Consider the following 17,322-nt stretch of genomic DNA (forward strand, 5'->3'; position numbering starts at 1 on the left):
GACAGCACTGACACATTGCTCTGTGTGTGGGCTGAGCAGCGATGTGTGCTTAGCGATCAGTGACCTGGCGTCGCTTAGTACACTCACACACATCACCATGTGTGTAGGGGCATTTATGGTGCCTACACATGGTGAGATGTGTGCTAGGTGCAATTTGAGCCATACAATTTGTGCTATACAATTTGAACTGTAAACTGAGTGCGCTTGGAACTACATTGGATTTTGACTACACTACAATAGTCAATTATGAGTACATACAATCTAGTTCACGTTTGTGTGTCCCTGTCCTATGTTCCTATATATATATATATATATATATATATATATATATATATATATATATATATATATATATATATATATTATAATAAAGTGAGAGGAGAGGTTTGCCTCTAGGTGCCTGGGACAACACCACTGGAGGGAAGCTTATGCAAAAAGGGTCCCCCGACTGTGGCATGACAACACTGGCTATTTGAGCCCGGTGCTGGTTGCCAAAATACGGGGGACCTTTACTTCTCACCCCCCCCCCCCCCATATTTTGGGAACCAGGACCAGGTGCAACTACTCCAATTTATCACTCTCAAAGGTTGTGTATAGCTCCTATTATGACCCAGGTGTTTTAAGGTCACATTATCAGAAGAGATCTATTTCATAAATGTAATTAATAAGCAGTTTACAGACTCACAAAATCCCTTTTATTTATTTGAAATAGGAAATTCCATTACACATTCAATTGCAGAAGAGATATAAAAGGAAAACCCTGGATGGATATACTTATGAACGAAGAGCCTGGAAAGAGAATGATTTTACCATTATAAAAATACTCATGAATGAAGTCCAGTGCTACACTTTTTGGTCCTAGCGTGTATCCATCCATGGAATGTTCTGTGTTGGAATGTAACAGAATAAATAGTCCTTAATCAGACAATTGTATTGCCAAGTCAAGTCTGTAAATTGGATATAATTGTATCTATACAAATGAAGAAAAATTAACCCAAATTCCTAGATAATAGAACACTCAGAAGGCGGACATCCCCCTTTACACAAGTCATATCTTCATCTACTTCATATTTAAGAAACATTTTCAATGGTTTCAAATGCTGTAGGATTTGGGTATTATAATTCAGACCTATCGCAGGTATACTCTGACCCGCCACATGCATGCCCCCCTCCGAGCGAATCCCCTCACTAACATGCAAGCGGATGCACACACATACGCTCACATGTGGCCGAATGGTCGAAAAATGGTCGCTCACCATCAAATGATTTTTTCGCTGTACTTAGATAAATGTAAGTTTTCACCTTGATAAAGCTGAAGTGCCGGCGAAACGCGCCAGTGTTTATGGTGTTGCCACAGTGCCCGAGGTCGTCCAACAAGGAACCCACTGAGATAGTGACCAGACCAGTCCCTCTTCCACTCTTGGTTTGGGACAGGACATTCCATTGCCATCTCCTAAAGGAATTCCCAGTCATACCTGGCCTATCTTCATCGTGGGAGGAACGCCGCCTCTCTAAGGGTTGGGATCATTTGGTCTACAGCAAGTTGGTCGACACAGTTAGGTTCTAGGTCGACATGGGACAAGGTCGACATGGGTCTAGGTCAACATGGGTCTAGGTCGACAGATCAATAGGTCGACACAAGCATTAGGTGAACAGTGTCTAGGTTTACAGTCAAAAGGTCGACATGGGATTTTCACTGTTTTTTGACCTGAATGTCGACACAGTCGACATGGACACAGTTTTCAGTGCACTGCATCCCCTCGCATCGCTTGCGATGCTTCGGGCACGGTGCCTCGCTGCGCTCAGCACACTATTTTTGGTATTCCCACCACGTTTTAGTGACCTATCCCCATGTCAACCTAACGGTGTCGACCCAATGCTTGTTGACCCACTTGCTGTAGACCCAATGACCGTATCCACTCTCTAAAAGCCAGATATTACTAAAGCATTCACCTATACCAAGTGGAGTCAATATCCATAGGGCCTTATTCAGGAACGGACACTTGCCTATCCTACAACACGGAATAAGGATTACTTCTGTGTATATTAAATAATTATCTTTTATTTTGAAAATTCACTGCATATCTTTTCCTCAGCTCGGCATACCCAACCAAATGTATTTAAAGAGGATTTATAAAAACAAAACAAACAAAATGAACAATACAATATGCACAAAACTTAAAGAGGTTTTGAGGGTTATATACAGACTTTTTTCAAGTATTTTTTGCATTGACATCATTAGATTCTTAACAGAAAATGCTTACAATATAAAATTATATTCTACTGTATGTGTTTCTTGCATTATTACATATAAAAATACCCAGACCTGTATTTATAGTATAGAATTCGCAGTACATTTGAGCCTTGGGGATATTGGTTTGTGTTACACACTGGCAAAGAGCCTTGCACTGCTAACTCTGATATACTGTACACACAGGAATGGTGTTAGCCCAATATAATAAGAAATAAGTAATTTGTGAAAGTGTTCAAATGTATTTTTTATATAAAGAGTCAGCTCTTATCTAAATATATCTAGATTACATTTATAACAAATGAGACCTGCTGACTGAATGCAAATAAAGTGGGGACAATCAGGAAACATTCACAGAGAGGTGGTGATACACTCTAGTCCTTGGGTATGGTTTATAGAGTCGATACCAAAAGGTGGACATGCACAAGGTTGGGAAATGTGCCAATTTGTACATTTGAGCACATAGCCCCCAATTAGTGCACCGCATACTCTGGCATGGTGCTCCAGGCCACTTAACCATCCACGTGGACTACAATTTTGCAGCTTTAAAGTGTAAAAAAGTTCCAACAATTAAAATAAACACGAAAAACTCACGTAGACCCTTTTCACCTGTCGACCACTACTATAGTGACTATTTTGCTTGTATCGGCCTATTGTCCATGTTGGAAAAAATTGGATGATAGAGTTGTATGTGGTGCAGTGCAGCCCTAATGTTATGGTTCCTAAAGTGTCACCTACACTTTCTACCATACAAACAAGCAAAAAATTGGAACTTTAAACAATATGGCGCAATGTATACTGAGAAATATAGTCCTTTGCTATAATCAAGTCTCTTCTTCAGCAATGTTGACGTCCAGTTGTGATGATTAATCTCGGGTGAGGATGGTCAACCATGTAAAATAAACAGCAATAAATAAAAATTTGAACGTTTGTAAGTGTTTTTTCTTTGGGGGGGAATGTGCTCTTTTTGAGGGTAAGGTGAAGTGAAGGTGAAATTTGTTGATAGTAATGTTCACTGGACGTCAACATTACTAAAGAAGAGACTTGATTACAGCAAAGGACTATATTGTCCATGTTGGGATGGGAGGCAGGTTATCTCTTCCATAGAGATCACAGGCATTCCATCCACCTTTGCATCCTTGCGTTATGTCTCTTGCACGTTCTTTACTAACATATATGTTTTTTTCTCATCCTGCCTTTTATGCCTTTTCCTATTAGGATTATTGTTTTGGGATTACTGTATTAATGCTTGTTCTGTATTTTGCCTATACTTACTAGGCCACTGCATTTTATGTACTATACTGTATTTCCCCACTGTACAGCACTGTCTAATCCTCTACACATAAAGTATCACTGTCTCCAGCGCCCACACTGCACATACAGTAAACCTCCACCAGGCTGCCCCACTATAAGCAGAGCATCATGAATTGTATAGAAATGAAGTAGAAGGGGAGGAGTTGGCCACACTCATTTACATTTAAAGTGCCCATACTCCCTGTGGTCGCCTTCTATTCCCCACTGTTACTCCAGTGACACCTAGTGGATGAAGGAGAAATTGACAAAAATACTATTTTGACATCTGTAAATACATCATCCCAGCAACTGTTTAGGATATATATAATACAGTTCTTTGTCGTACTAGAATTGTCCATTTACTAGACAAACGGCCAACTCATCCATTTTACAGAATGTACAGTGAATCCAAAATATGTTGGCTTGGCCAGCTGGGGTAGAATTCCTAACACTAGGAACATATATAAACTGGAAGATAATAGTGAATTGTATAACACTCAACTGCACCTACTTATCCATCTTACATAGATTGGGGCACGCACACTTTCTTGTATTTGGGATTTTCCTTTTTCTTCCAAACTGCTGCTTTTTCCAATGTATACAGTATATTAATTATGAACTTGAAGTTGAGTGGAAATAGGGGCAGGTATTATGTGTGTAGAGACACGAGCGTACAAGGAAAAATGTCACAAGATAGTTCTCTTAGGGCAATGGAGATTATCATAGTATCCAATTAGCGGCCATTTTTATCAGGTGAAAACACGTTACAGATCCCATGTGTTATTATGGGTCCGTGGCTGCTTATCGGTATTAAGCATAATATCCGATAACAGCGGGTGTTGGGGGTAAGTATGCTGGCACCATGGCTAATAGGATGCCCCCTGGTGAACTTATTAGCAGTGGAGAAGTACAGCTGCTAATAGGATACAACCCTTCATCAGCTAATACCGCTGCCCATATGGAAATATAGAGGTATGGAAGAGGCCCTCAGTAAATGCAGGGAGGTGGGGTGGTAGAGCGTTTCTTAGGGATTCTATAAGAATGTAATGTGTAGGGGGATAATTATATGAAGGAAATGGAGACAACCTGTAAACATTCACATCATCTTCCTACATCCGCGGTTCCCTATTGCATATACGGTAGATTACCTTGAGGACAGCTAGCATGAAACTTAAACAAGTGTCTCAGCAAGACACATCAGGTCCCCACACGACAGAAGTCTATGTAAACTATAATGTGAGCACAAAGTCAATGTTAAAAAGGTATTATTTGTTCTGTCTCAGACTGTGACGTAGCTATTGATTTCCTAAGATACCCTAAAACTATACAATGTTATAATGACACTGATTACCAACCTATTCAGAAGAGAACATGAGACCAAAATAGGAAGTATGATGTATTTTTAATAGATACTGATGTTTGGCAACCATCATTGATGGTGGATGGATTTGCCATGGTTGGCGAATGTCCGATGGTCCTCTGCCCATCGATGGCTGAGAGCATTCTAACGCCAGCACTGCCCCCAGCTGTGCATCGTTTTGCCCCAATGTGCCAGGACCTCATTCCCTGTTTGTCCTTCTGGGTCCCACTGATTCAAAACCACTGCATTGATGGCAAAGGGTGGTTGAATGGTTTCCTGCCCTAAAAACCTACAAGGACACCAATGATGGTAGACCCATATTTGATTCTATGCGCCAAGCTTGTATAATCAGAAGTGCAAATTTTTTTACCTCCTGGTATCTTAACCCTTCGTTGCATATTGTTGCAAATTTGCTACATACCCATATACATAAGGTATACAGGTATATATACCATTACATGGTGTATCACATTTGCTACAGATTATTTTTTCTAAATAAATCTTTTATTTTTTTGCCTGTGATTTTTTTCATTATTTTATCTTGTCAGTACAATACACAAGACGCATGAAAATATATATATTTAAAAAAAATAATCATGCAACGAAGTGTTAAAAACAAATCCCTGCAATCCCCATACAACTGGGCACAGTGTGATAACGATAAGTGCTTGATTTTAGAATATTTGGCCTTTAGCGACTTTAATGTGTAACATTATTTACCTGCATTAGACAATCATCAAAATTCCAGTTGATTCTAGATTCGATTCTATCCCTGAGTACACACTATGGACATGTATATGTTGATGATTATCATATTGAATCTATATCCATTGTTTCATCTTTTAGTGTCAATGAATCAGTATTGTTCCATGTACTACAAAACCAACAGGTTATAGTGCTTTAATGTGAAAATCTACAGATCCACGTTTGCACTCTGTAACACAGTTCCGATGTGATCTTGCCCATCTCCAACACTTTACCACCATGTTAGATTACATGTACTGCTCCTCATCCACATCGGTGACCAGAAGAGAGCACTTGTCTTGTCTGTCTCCAGCTAAGGAATTCTGTCGAGAGGTTTTGCTTGACGATACTTGGCTGATGTAGCTGATCTGGTCCCAGGTACTAGTTAATGGGATGTCCCTTCTCCTGTCGTCCATTCCAATATGTACACTTATCTGTGATGGGTTGAGTGGCTTCATGAGGCCGTGAGCTTGTGTTTCATATCTGTCAGAGTCTGGCTTGCTGTAGCTGGGATTGAGATGGGAGGCATTAGTATAGCACAATAAAGAGAAAACAATCAATGGCTAATGCTGATTGGTTGGCTGTTGTCCAATCAGTACAGGGATATGTTTGAAAGGAAAACATGGTTTGTTTATAGGCACGTCTTCATTATCCAATCAGTAATATTTAACTAGTCAAACTAAAGAGACATTCCAAGCACAGGGGCCATTGTACCATTAACGTATGAATGCTGTATTCACTGGGAGAATGTATAATTAATATTAAATAAGTGGCAGCTTGCTCATTGGAATGCAAATATAAATAAGCCAACAAATCTCATCAAATAGGTTCCTTCCATCGATAGCTTAAATGTCCGGTGAGGTTGGTCTACTACAATGTATTAAACACATTTGTAGTGACCTTATTAATAAATAGTTCTATATACCTGTATCTGAGCCGGAGTCAAAGAGGCGGCAGGCGCGGACAGACAAGCTTCGTGTGTATAGACGCAGACTAGACACACAGCTCACATACCCATTTTACAGAATGTAGAGTAAATACAAAATATGTTGGCCTGGCCAGCAGGGGTAGAATTCCTAACACTATGAACATGTACAAACTGGAAGATATAAGTGATTTGTATGGAATTGCACCTATTTATCCACCATGCACATATAGGGGCACATATGGGATTTGGAACTTTTCTTTTTCTTCCAAAATACTGCTTTATTCAATGTATACAGTATATTAATTCTGAATTTGTAGTTGAGTCGAAATATTATGCGTGTATGGAGATGAGGATATTAGGAAAAATGTCACAGGATGGTTCTCTTTGGGCGATGGTCATTATCGCGGTATCTAATCCAATCAGTGTCCAGTGGCTGCTTACCGGGGATTAAACATTATACCCGATAACAGCGAGTGTTGGGGGAAGGGAGGGGGGGGGGGTATGCTGGCACCGAGGCTAATGGGATAGCTGCCAGCGAACCTTTTCACAGCGGTGAAGTACAGCTGCTGGTAGGATACAACCCTTAATCAGCTAATACCTCTGCCCTTATATAAATAAGGCCCACAGCAAACACAGGGGGGGGGGGGGGGAGTTTCCTATACTTTAGGAATGTAAATGATAAAAGAAACAGAAATGTTACGAACTCTATTGTTGGAAAATATTATTACTAACTGTAGCTATAGAGCAGAGTTCCATATCCGTTACATACTGTAACTTACATAAAGCGTTAATAACATGGTTTTGCCTAGGCTGCTGCAGAGATCCAGTCACTAATGATCACTCATCTCCGATTTCAATGGTTTCATTGTGTTTATTGTGTTTATACAGTAACATCAATAGATGAAAAGATGGAACATATCTTCAGCTCCCTCTGGATGTCCCATTATCCCTCTCATGTTGGTGAACGCAGTCTCTGAGCCTTCTGTTACATTATAGGATATCCACCTTTGTGGATTTTGTTTTATTGTGTAAAATGTGCAAAAGAGGATCTATTTTGCAAATGTCTCTTCTATGCTATGTGTAATCATCAGCTTAGTGCGTACTGAAGTAGATTGAGCATAAACTATTCAATCGGGGTGCCGGACGGCTCCCCGACAGTCGGGATTCCGACAGTCATTACTCCGACGTCGGAATCCCAACTACTCCCTCGTGGCGAGCGCAGCGATCCCGCAAGGGGCTTCATTGCGCTCCCCCTGCTGTGCAGTCGGGATGACGACGTCTGAGTGATGACTGTCAGAATCTCGACTGTCGGTGAAATATACCACACCCATTCAATCATTAGGGAGGTGCAATAATTTGCATATATCTGGTCACCATGCCACAAAATCAACATCATCAGGTTTGAAAGGAGTTCCCTTTACTCTCACAATGCACAGAACATTTCAGAGCCACCATATAATGCACAGAACATTGCAGAGCCACCGTATAATGCGGAATACAGAGCCACCATATAATGCACGGAGCATCACAGTGGCGTGGCAACCATATGGGTTTTAATTTTGTTGGAAGTCAATTAACCTACTTGTATATTTTTGGAATGTGGGAGGAAACCGGAGTAAACCCACGCAACAACGGGGAGAATATACAAACTCCGCACAGTTAGGGCCATGGTGTGGATCGAACCCATGACCTCAGCGCTGTGAGGCAGTAATGCTAACCATTACACCATATAATGCAGAGAACATCACAGTGGCCCCCATATAATGCAGAGACCATCACAGTGGCCACCATATAATGAACGGAGCATCACAGTGCCATCATATAATGCAGAGAACATCACAGTGGCCACCATATAATGCAGAGAACATCACAGTGGCCACCATATAATGAACGGAACATCACAATAGCTACCATATAATGCAGAGAACATCATAGTGGCCACCATATAATGCAGAGAACATCACAGTGGCCAACATATAATGCAGAGAATATCATAGTGGCCACCATATAATGCAGAGAACATCACAGTGACCACCATATAATGCAGAGAACATAATAGTGGCCACCATATAATGCAGAGAACATCATAGTGGCCACCATATAATGCAGAGAACATCACAGTGGCCACCATATAATGCAGAGAACGTCACAGTGGTCACCATATAATGCACAGAGCATTACAGTGCCATCATATAATGCAGAGAACATCACAGTGGCTACGGGTATGGATCATTAGGTCTACAAGAAGATGGTTGACAAGCTTTGGGTTGACACCATTAGGTCGACATGCTGAAAGGTCGACATTGGTCTAGGTCGACAGGTCATTAGGTCAACACAAGAATTAAGTTGACATGGGCAAGGTCAACAGTCAAAAGGTCGACATGAGGTTTTTTGACCCGAATGTCGACACAGTCGACATGGACACTGAAACCTAGCATGGACACTGAAACCTCGCATGGCTCACTGCGCTCGCCATGCTTCGGGCACGGTAGCAACATATGTATCCTGTGTCAATCATGTTCATGTCAACATTTTGCGTGTGTCGACCTTCTGTCAAAGTAGACCTAGTGTATGTCGATCATTCTTAAGTGTTGACCTACTCACTGTTGACCATCAGTGGTTGCCCTAGTGACTGTCGACCTAGACATTGTGGACCTGACGACTGCATACCAACCATCCTCAAATTCTTACCTCCCAGCCCTTTCCCATGGTTATTAGTGGTAAAGACCATGGTGCAGCTTGAGTACAAGATCAGGTACACCTCTATTGACAGGTGGGTGGGTTTATACTATCAGGTGGAGGGATGGTGGGTAGTAATGTTATCCTGGGGGGCATAGTATGAATTAAACTGCAAAATCTTATATGGGAGAACATTTTTGTAAAATTATAATCCAGCTCTTTCACCAGATCACTCTGAAAAGTAGATCTATGAAAATGAACACAGGCGCCTCCTAGTGAAATAATAAGGAAATAACACTGTAACTTTAATCCACACAAGCAAGTAAATTAGCCCCATACTCACTGGAAAAAATAACAGGTTTATCTGAACAAAGCCAATATGACTCCAACAAAATGTTTTCACTTGAAGAAATTATTTTTCATCCACAAATAATTTATCAAAAGAAAAGAAGAGCAAACAACATGGTGTAATCCAAGTAAGTATAAGGGGATGCGGTCGGAATCCCGGCGGTCGGAATCCCGATGCCGAAATCCCGACACTTTCTCCCTCTATGGGTGTCCACGACACCCATAGAGGGAGAATAAATTAGTGTGCCGTGCGTAAATTAGTGTGCAGAGCGTAGCGCAGCGAGCCCGCAAGGGGGGGGGGGGGGGGCGATCCACGTCCCCCCCTTGTCGGGATTTCGGCGTCAGGATTTTGACCGCCAGGATTTCGTACCAATCCCAGTATAAGAGTTCAAACCCACCAGAGACCTTACAATTGTATATACTGAAATAAAGTGCTCATCTGAAAACTAGCTCAGACCCCAGGAATCAATACACCGATCGTCCAAGTACCCAACCCATTTTGGCACATATACTACTTAGCAATGTTAGGACTTCATTGGGTTCCCCTGATGAAGTGTGATCACCGGTCCAAAGCAGAGGAAATGTGCTGGATGACTGGGAAAATAGTATATAGGTCCCTGGCATCTGGGCTGCGTTCTTCAGATAAATATTTTTAATCATCAAATAGTTCTAAAGAAATACATTTATATACAAATGTGCACAGAAAAGCTTATGTACAGTAAATGACAGTGCTACAAGTGGCAGCATATTTTAAATGCAATCCCTATTCTTTTCTACACAATAATTTATATTATGTGTGTATGCCAAGACTACTAGTATTCTCCCAGTAATTTACCCTTTCACATCGCAAATGCGGGTTGCACCTGGGATTTGTACACGGGGTTCGTTCCAGAAGTCACCCGGCATTTGTAATGTTTAGCCCCCACAGCGACCCGGTGATAACCTGTCAGACTGGGAGCGGCGACACATCATCGGGGGCGGGGTGGAGGCAGAACTTGGAGCTGACGCGGTCTCCAAGTGCTGCCTCCTCCATAGTGCGAACAAGGCCCGGGGTGCCCGTTCACACTGTACAGCAACCTGTGTCCGACCAAAGTAAACCGAAGAAGGGTTACTTCTTTTAAAATGGGTCGGAATGCCGGGTTTATTTGCATTTATTTATTTATTCAGAATCATGATATAATAATCATCATCATTTCATTTATTTTGTGCATTTCTACAACAGGACTCAGTCCAAACGAAATTCACAGCATAGCGTGTGGACCGCAATAAGATCCTACGTCCTCTACAACTGTTACACAAATCTGTCCGGAGAACACATCGGTAACATCAAACTTACCACTTGAGCTGCAGGGAAGACAAAACCACAGAGACAGAGGATGCTGCCATGGCTGCTGAGCCCATCCATGGCTGTAGGACCAATCCCAGCGGCAGAAAGACTCCTTGAAAGAAGATACAACATGTTTCTATGGATACCTGATATATGACATTATATGACATTCAACATAAATAGAACAGGATCATACAGTGCAGCAACAGAGCTATAACTGAGATCAATGTCATTTTATAGAAAGTATGTTTCACAGTATATACCAACAGTAGGAACTGACAGGCTTGTGCTGTATTTACAGTTGTGTATTAAATGGGAACTACAGTATACTGTATACACCATGAAAACAATCTACAGAATTATGACAATATCTAGTCAGTCAAAATGACAGAACAATATAACAGTAATGTCAGAGCCAGAGGCTGTGCGCACTTGAACAGAGCAACACTTGACTCCGTTTGGCACCATCTAAAGGCTGCCGACGTGCAAAACACTTGAATCACCCCCATAGAGGTGAGCAGCAACATTAGCTTTTTATTATCTAGAACCGTAACAATAATAACACATTATCATGTCAGGTATACCTGCTGCAATGGGGATGCCAAGAAGGTTATAAACCAGGGCAAACACAAAGTTTGTTCTTATTCTTCTCACTGTTCTCTTTGAGAGGTGAATACTGGCAACAACATCAAGCAAATCATTCTGCAACACAAACCACAAACGGGATTAGCTAGCAAGTAATATAACCTTCCAGCCTCAGCTGTGCGCACCTTATTCACTCTCTCACTGGAATAATAACTTATCATATAGATAACAAACATGTACAGTATAACAATAAATATGTGGACAATAGAAAATGATACTGGGCAATCAACTTTGGGGCGTATTGAATTAAGTTAAGAATTTTTCGACAATAGAAAAATCTTAACTTATCAAAGATTTTAGGTCGAGTTTACATTCATCCTATTCAATTACGTCAGAGTTGCTGACTTTATAATTCTCCTCTCCGGGAGAAGTCCGGAGAGGAGAGTTCCAGCAGCCACTCAGGGGGCAGGGCTTAAGTGTGACGTCACTAAGCCCCACCCACATGATGACAAACTGCCGAATTCACGGATCTCCATGGAGGGGGCGGGGCTAAAATGACGCGATTGTGTCATTTGAGCTCCGCCCCCTCCTCTGAGACCCGAGGATTGCGGTATTTTAATCCCGCGATCCGGGGCGCAGGGGGGGTCCCCCCTGAATCCGGGAGGGTTGCCCACCCTTCCGGGGGCGCCGGGAGGGGGTCCCGATTTTCGGGAGACTCCCGGCCATTCCGGGAGAGCCGGCAACCCTGAATTACGTGCAAATGTTTTGACTTGTAAAAAATCAAGTATGGTCGGAAAACACGTGGTTTTGTCAGAACTGTGGCCATTTTAGACTTTGGCAGTTTTAGAAACATGACTATTAAAAACCGCCTGAAAACAGGCGCAATTGAATAAGAAAGTCTGGCATCTGCTCTAGTATGTAAAACAATTTAACCCTTTGAGTGCCAAGTGAATTTGTCAAAATAGGTGTGAAAATTGGCAAGCAAACATATTTATTCAGCATAATGACCTGTAATGTTTACCTTATATAGGAAATATAATCTTTTTTTTTAATATATACAACATTTTTTATTTGAATTCATATCTATATAATAAGTTGAAGAGTGTGTGTGCGTGTGTGTGTGTGTGTGAAAATCCCATCAATTGAGGACCCCCTGTAGGTGTACCAAACACCAATTATGCCCACAATATCCATACCCCCTATAGATTTGTTTCGCAACCCACCCCCATCCAAACAATTATCAGTTTGAATCAGAACTTATTTTTTAATCCTACTTTCATTTCTTGATTGTACTTCTATCTACACTTATATTTTTTCACGATTTATTAAGAAAATTGTACACTTTAACATGGAAAATCTTTATCTCAGTCTTATTCTTCAACTTCTTACACTCCAAACCTTATCAATGCACCCATTGATGATTGCGATGGCTGGATCGGTGGATTGGTCCGGTGGGTGTAGGGAAGAATTTTTTCCCATTGCACCCGTTCCCAGTGGTGCGGGTAGCCTGCGTCGCGTTATGGCGTCATGTGGCCAGGCCCGCGGACCTGCTCCCACACTCAGGGGCTGCCTCACTGTTTGGTAGAGACACCCGATGCATGTGCTTCACAGATCTCCATACCTCAGAGACTGCTGAAGGCAGGATAGGTGAGGGGAGCGGGAGTGGCAGGGAGCATTGAATTTTTAATTAATTATGGCGCGGTAAGTAACGCCCACCCCGGTCTCCACGCACTCAGCGCCTGTATTTACACATCCTAGAAACTGTACCATTGAAAGTATAGAAATGGAGGTGTGGACATGTCCCTTTCTGATTTTGTACCGATGTCTGACCCTCAGATGTTGGAGGCAGAGCCGGTGCTAGGGGGTTCGGCGCCCTCCTGCAAACTATAAATTTGCGCCCACCCAAACTTTACAAAGGGACAGCGCACACCAAAAGAAAAACGTGTGATCTCACAAGCAAGGGGAATGGCCACACAATAGTACTCCCACTCCAAATTACACCACATAGTAGCACAATTTTGGTGCCATGAGTTAAAAAAAAGAGAGAGTTTGCGCTGTAAGCACACGCAAAAATGTAGGAGCGTGGCTTCATGAGGAAGCGGTGTGGTCACATAAAAGTACCAATTACACCGTTATCCCCATAACACATTATGCTTCACACCTCAATGCCCATTACACATTATACCACACACAGTAATGCAAATGATACATTATGCCACACATCATGATGCCCATTACACATTATACCACACACAGTAATGCAAATTATACATCATGCCACACATCATGATGCCCTTTACACAATATGCAGCACACTATAATGCCCATTACACATTATGTCACACACCCTAATTCCCCTTACAAAATATGCCATGCACCATAATGCCCATATGATATTGACACACATAATGCCCCGAGAACTCCTGCATATGCCCATATTTGAAGGGTTTGCTTATTCATAACGCCCACACAAGTTGCCAAAAGTAGTTGCTCTACTTATACATAGTGCTCACACCAGTTGCCGATATTAGTAGCAGTGTGTAACCATATGACCACACCAGTTGCCGACAGCAGTATCGCTGCCTATACACGTGCCCACACCAGTTGCCGACATTAGTAGGGCTGTCTACACACATGCTCACAGCAGTTGCCGACATTAGTAGTGCCTATAGACGTGCTCACACCAGTTGCCGACATAGAACACTCACACTTTACTCTCCTGGCAGCTGCTCATCCTCTCCTGTGTCTTCAGTCTTCTTGCTCCCTCATAGCTCCGCCCCTTCGGTTCCATGTAGCCCCGCCCCTTCGGTTCCATGTAGCCCCGCCCCTCCGGCCGATTAGCCCCGCCTCTTTTCGCACGTACTACTGCTATGTGCTGAGCACTGCTGACCTCTGACCTGGCCTGATCTGATGTTTAGGTAGGAGCCTGGAGTGGAGGGAGCTTTGTGCCTCGGGTCTGCCTCCTGTCCTGTCATTAAGTGTGACAGGCGCAACAGTAGCAGCCGGCAGCCACAGAGACACACAGCAGGGGATGCACAGCACGGACAGCGCCTCTCCTGCCCGGCGCCTACCTGCTTTGCATCCTCTGCTGAGCGGGTAGCGCCGGCCCTGGTTGGAGGGTATGTCATGGGTGCTAAATCTCAGGAGTGGATGTAGAATTCATAAACACATACAAGTTATCAACTCAGGAGCGTTTTGTTTCAAACAACAACACCACACCTGAATTCATTGCTGTCATTGAGTATCAATGCAAACACATTCTAACTAGTGTTCATTCTAGCACCCGCTATCTTTGAAAATCTATGCAGATCCTCTTCCCTGCCTGGGGTGTCGCTGTCTGCTGTGGTGTTTCTAGCACATGTCTGGTTTGCATATCAGTGCTGATATACAGACCACACTGTGCTTGAAGCACTACAGCAGACAGTGACACCACAGGCAGGGAAGAGGAACTGCATGGGTTTTTAAAGTTAGCGGGTGCTAGAATGAACACTACTAACATTATGGTGGAATCTACAACAAATTACAATCTTAGGTCTTTGGCACAGCATACTGTAAGATTACATTTTTCAGCAATTTTGGAAATAAAAAAAACCCCAAGGTTTTCCCGGGCAACGCCGGGCGGGTCAGCTAGTAACAAATGTGAGCGACACTGGCATTTTGTAGCCAATATTTTGCATATCTCTCACTGAGCTGTTGGCCCTCAAAGGGTTAATTGTCTAAATGACAGGGCCCCAGGTTTTCTGTTGGCGGTCCTTTTTAAAGCTTATTAGCATAATCTCTTATATAATATACTGTACTAGTCCACACACCCCCTACTTGTAGATGTTAATAATACAACTGAATTGTATGCATAATTAAATAGCAGCATACTCTGATGAGGACAATATCTGCGGCTTCGATGGCTACATCAGTTCCAGTACCAATGGCGATTCCGATATCAGCTCTGGCCAGTGCTGGGGAGTCGTTGACGCCATCTCCCACCATGGCCACTCTTTTCCCCTCATTCTGCAGTTCTTGGACTTTGGCCACCTTGTGAGAGGGAAGGACTTCTGCAAACACCTTCCTGATCCCAACCTGCAACAATCAATCAAACAAAGACTTGTGAGAGGATTTCAGTATCACTAGAGCACAATGATAGTTCCTCTCACAGAGTATAGAGACAATTGCTTTTACATCATTGCACAACAATAGGTAGAGCATGTTGGGAGATGTAGTTTTACAGATACAGAAATCCCATAGCTTCTCTACATTTGTTTCAACACATATCACATCACCATTAATGTAGGCAAGAAATACTCAAGAAAAGTTTACTGACAACTGGTTTAAAACAAAAAGAAGGAAAATGGAATCTGTCCACCAAAATGTTTTCTTTTGCACCTGTGCTCAAAAGAACACAGGTGGTCCTCTTATACTACCCTTTCACACTAAAAAAACAGAGTCCAACATGGGTTATTGAGTACGGATTTAAGCTGTGTCACAGCAGCGTTCAGACCGGAAGCTGGTCCCGGGTTATTGCTGGGTATAGTTTCTGCTCTGCCGGCACTTGTGGATGACAACATCTCCGGTAAGCCATCTCTCTGTATACACACCACAGGCTACCTTGATCGGTGCCGTGTTTGACCCGCGGTCCACTCATTTTGCCCACCGCATCCCCCAACTGCCTCCGCTGTGCTGCCTGCGCTGCGCTCAGTACGCTGAATGAAACAGGTCCCTGAGCGCAGGCTATCTGCAACTCAGGACACCGGCGGCCAATTAAAATGCTGCACCAGCTTTTGAGCCAATCAGATCTCGCGTACCGCTAGCCAATCAGAGCGACTGCCAGTAGGCAAGCTCTTATTGGCTCACCAGCCGGTGCTGCATTTTAATTGGCTGCCGGCGTCCTGAGTTGAAGAAGTCTGCAGTCCAGGACCTGCTTCGTTTAGTGCACTGAGCGCAGACAGTACCGAGGGAGAGGGGATGGGGGAGCAGGAGCCAGGCGGTAGGTGAAGTGAGGGGGGCCACAAAATTCCTAGTGACAGCCCTGTTGACCCTTCTAACTAACATGGTCAGATGCCTGAACAAAACAACCTGGTTAGACGCTTTCACACCAAACCTGGACCTGGGTTGCCCTGGCAATGGATCTGGTATAAAAGTCTGTAGCATGCAGACTGCACAATGATTCTATTTTGTATCCTAGTTCCATCATTTGTGGTCATTGATGCCATACAGCAATGCATAGAACCCAGCTTCTGGGTGCTGTAGCAGCCACCGATATATTTTCTGCCAATGCCACTACAACTATTTCAGATATATAGGGGAAAGGGTAAGATCAGCATATCCAATCAATCAGAGTTGTCTCCTATGCAGCAATGTACATGCATTGTTACTTCTACCTGTGTAGCAATTGCTCTGGCGGTTTTCCTGTTGTCCCCGGTGATCAGCACCACATCTACTCCCATGGCCTTCAGTGTGTGCACAGCAAGGGCTGCCTCCTGCTTCACCGTGTCTGCGATAGCGATCATCCCACACAACGCACCTTAGGAAGAACAACAGACCCTATCTCAGAACAAATAGCACTCCAACTGCAGAAATGCCACCATTGTTTATTCATAGCCATTAATATGAATGATATGCTACATAGAGGACAAGGTTTCAAGAGACAAAATCACAGCCTTTAATTACTTTTAAAGTGGTGAAACAAAACCCCCTGCAATATAAAACAAGTTAGCACAATGTCACTGTAAAGATTGGGGGCAAGATGCACTAAGCTGCAGAAAATTGATAAAATGGAGAGTGATAAAAAGCCAGCCAATCAGCTCCTAACTGTC

At 42.9% G+C, this 17,322-nt stretch overlaps 1 protein-coding gene across 1 annotated transcript in view; it reads right to left on the bottom strand.

Annotated features, from left to right (window-relative positions):
• Positions 1–683: 683 nt before the first annotated feature.
• The window catches only part of ATP7B (ATPase copper transporting beta), an 88,276-nt gene continuing 71,637 nt past the window's right edge, over positions 684–17,322 (bottom strand). The window contains exons 18-22 of the mRNA XM_083169711.1: positions 16,888–17,030; positions 15,386–15,589; positions 11,515–11,632; positions 10,940–11,042; positions 684–6,155 (exon numbers count right to left, since the gene is read on the bottom strand). Of these exons, the coding sequence (XP_083025837.1) occupies positions 5,897–6,155; positions 10,940–11,042; positions 11,515–11,632; positions 15,386–15,589; positions 16,888–17,030 (827 nt within the window). The 3' untranslated portion in view covers positions 684–5,896. The remainder of the gene's footprint in view (positions 6,156–10,939; positions 11,043–11,514; positions 11,633–15,385; positions 15,590–16,887; positions 17,031–17,322) is intronic.

This window comes from Crinia signifera, chromosome 2, assembly GCF_055691185.1.
Source record: "Crinia signifera chromosome 2, ASM5569118v1, whole genome shotgun sequence".
NCBI classification, from domain to species: domain Eukaryota; kingdom Metazoa; phylum Chordata; class Amphibia; order Anura; family Myobatrachidae; genus Crinia; species Crinia signifera.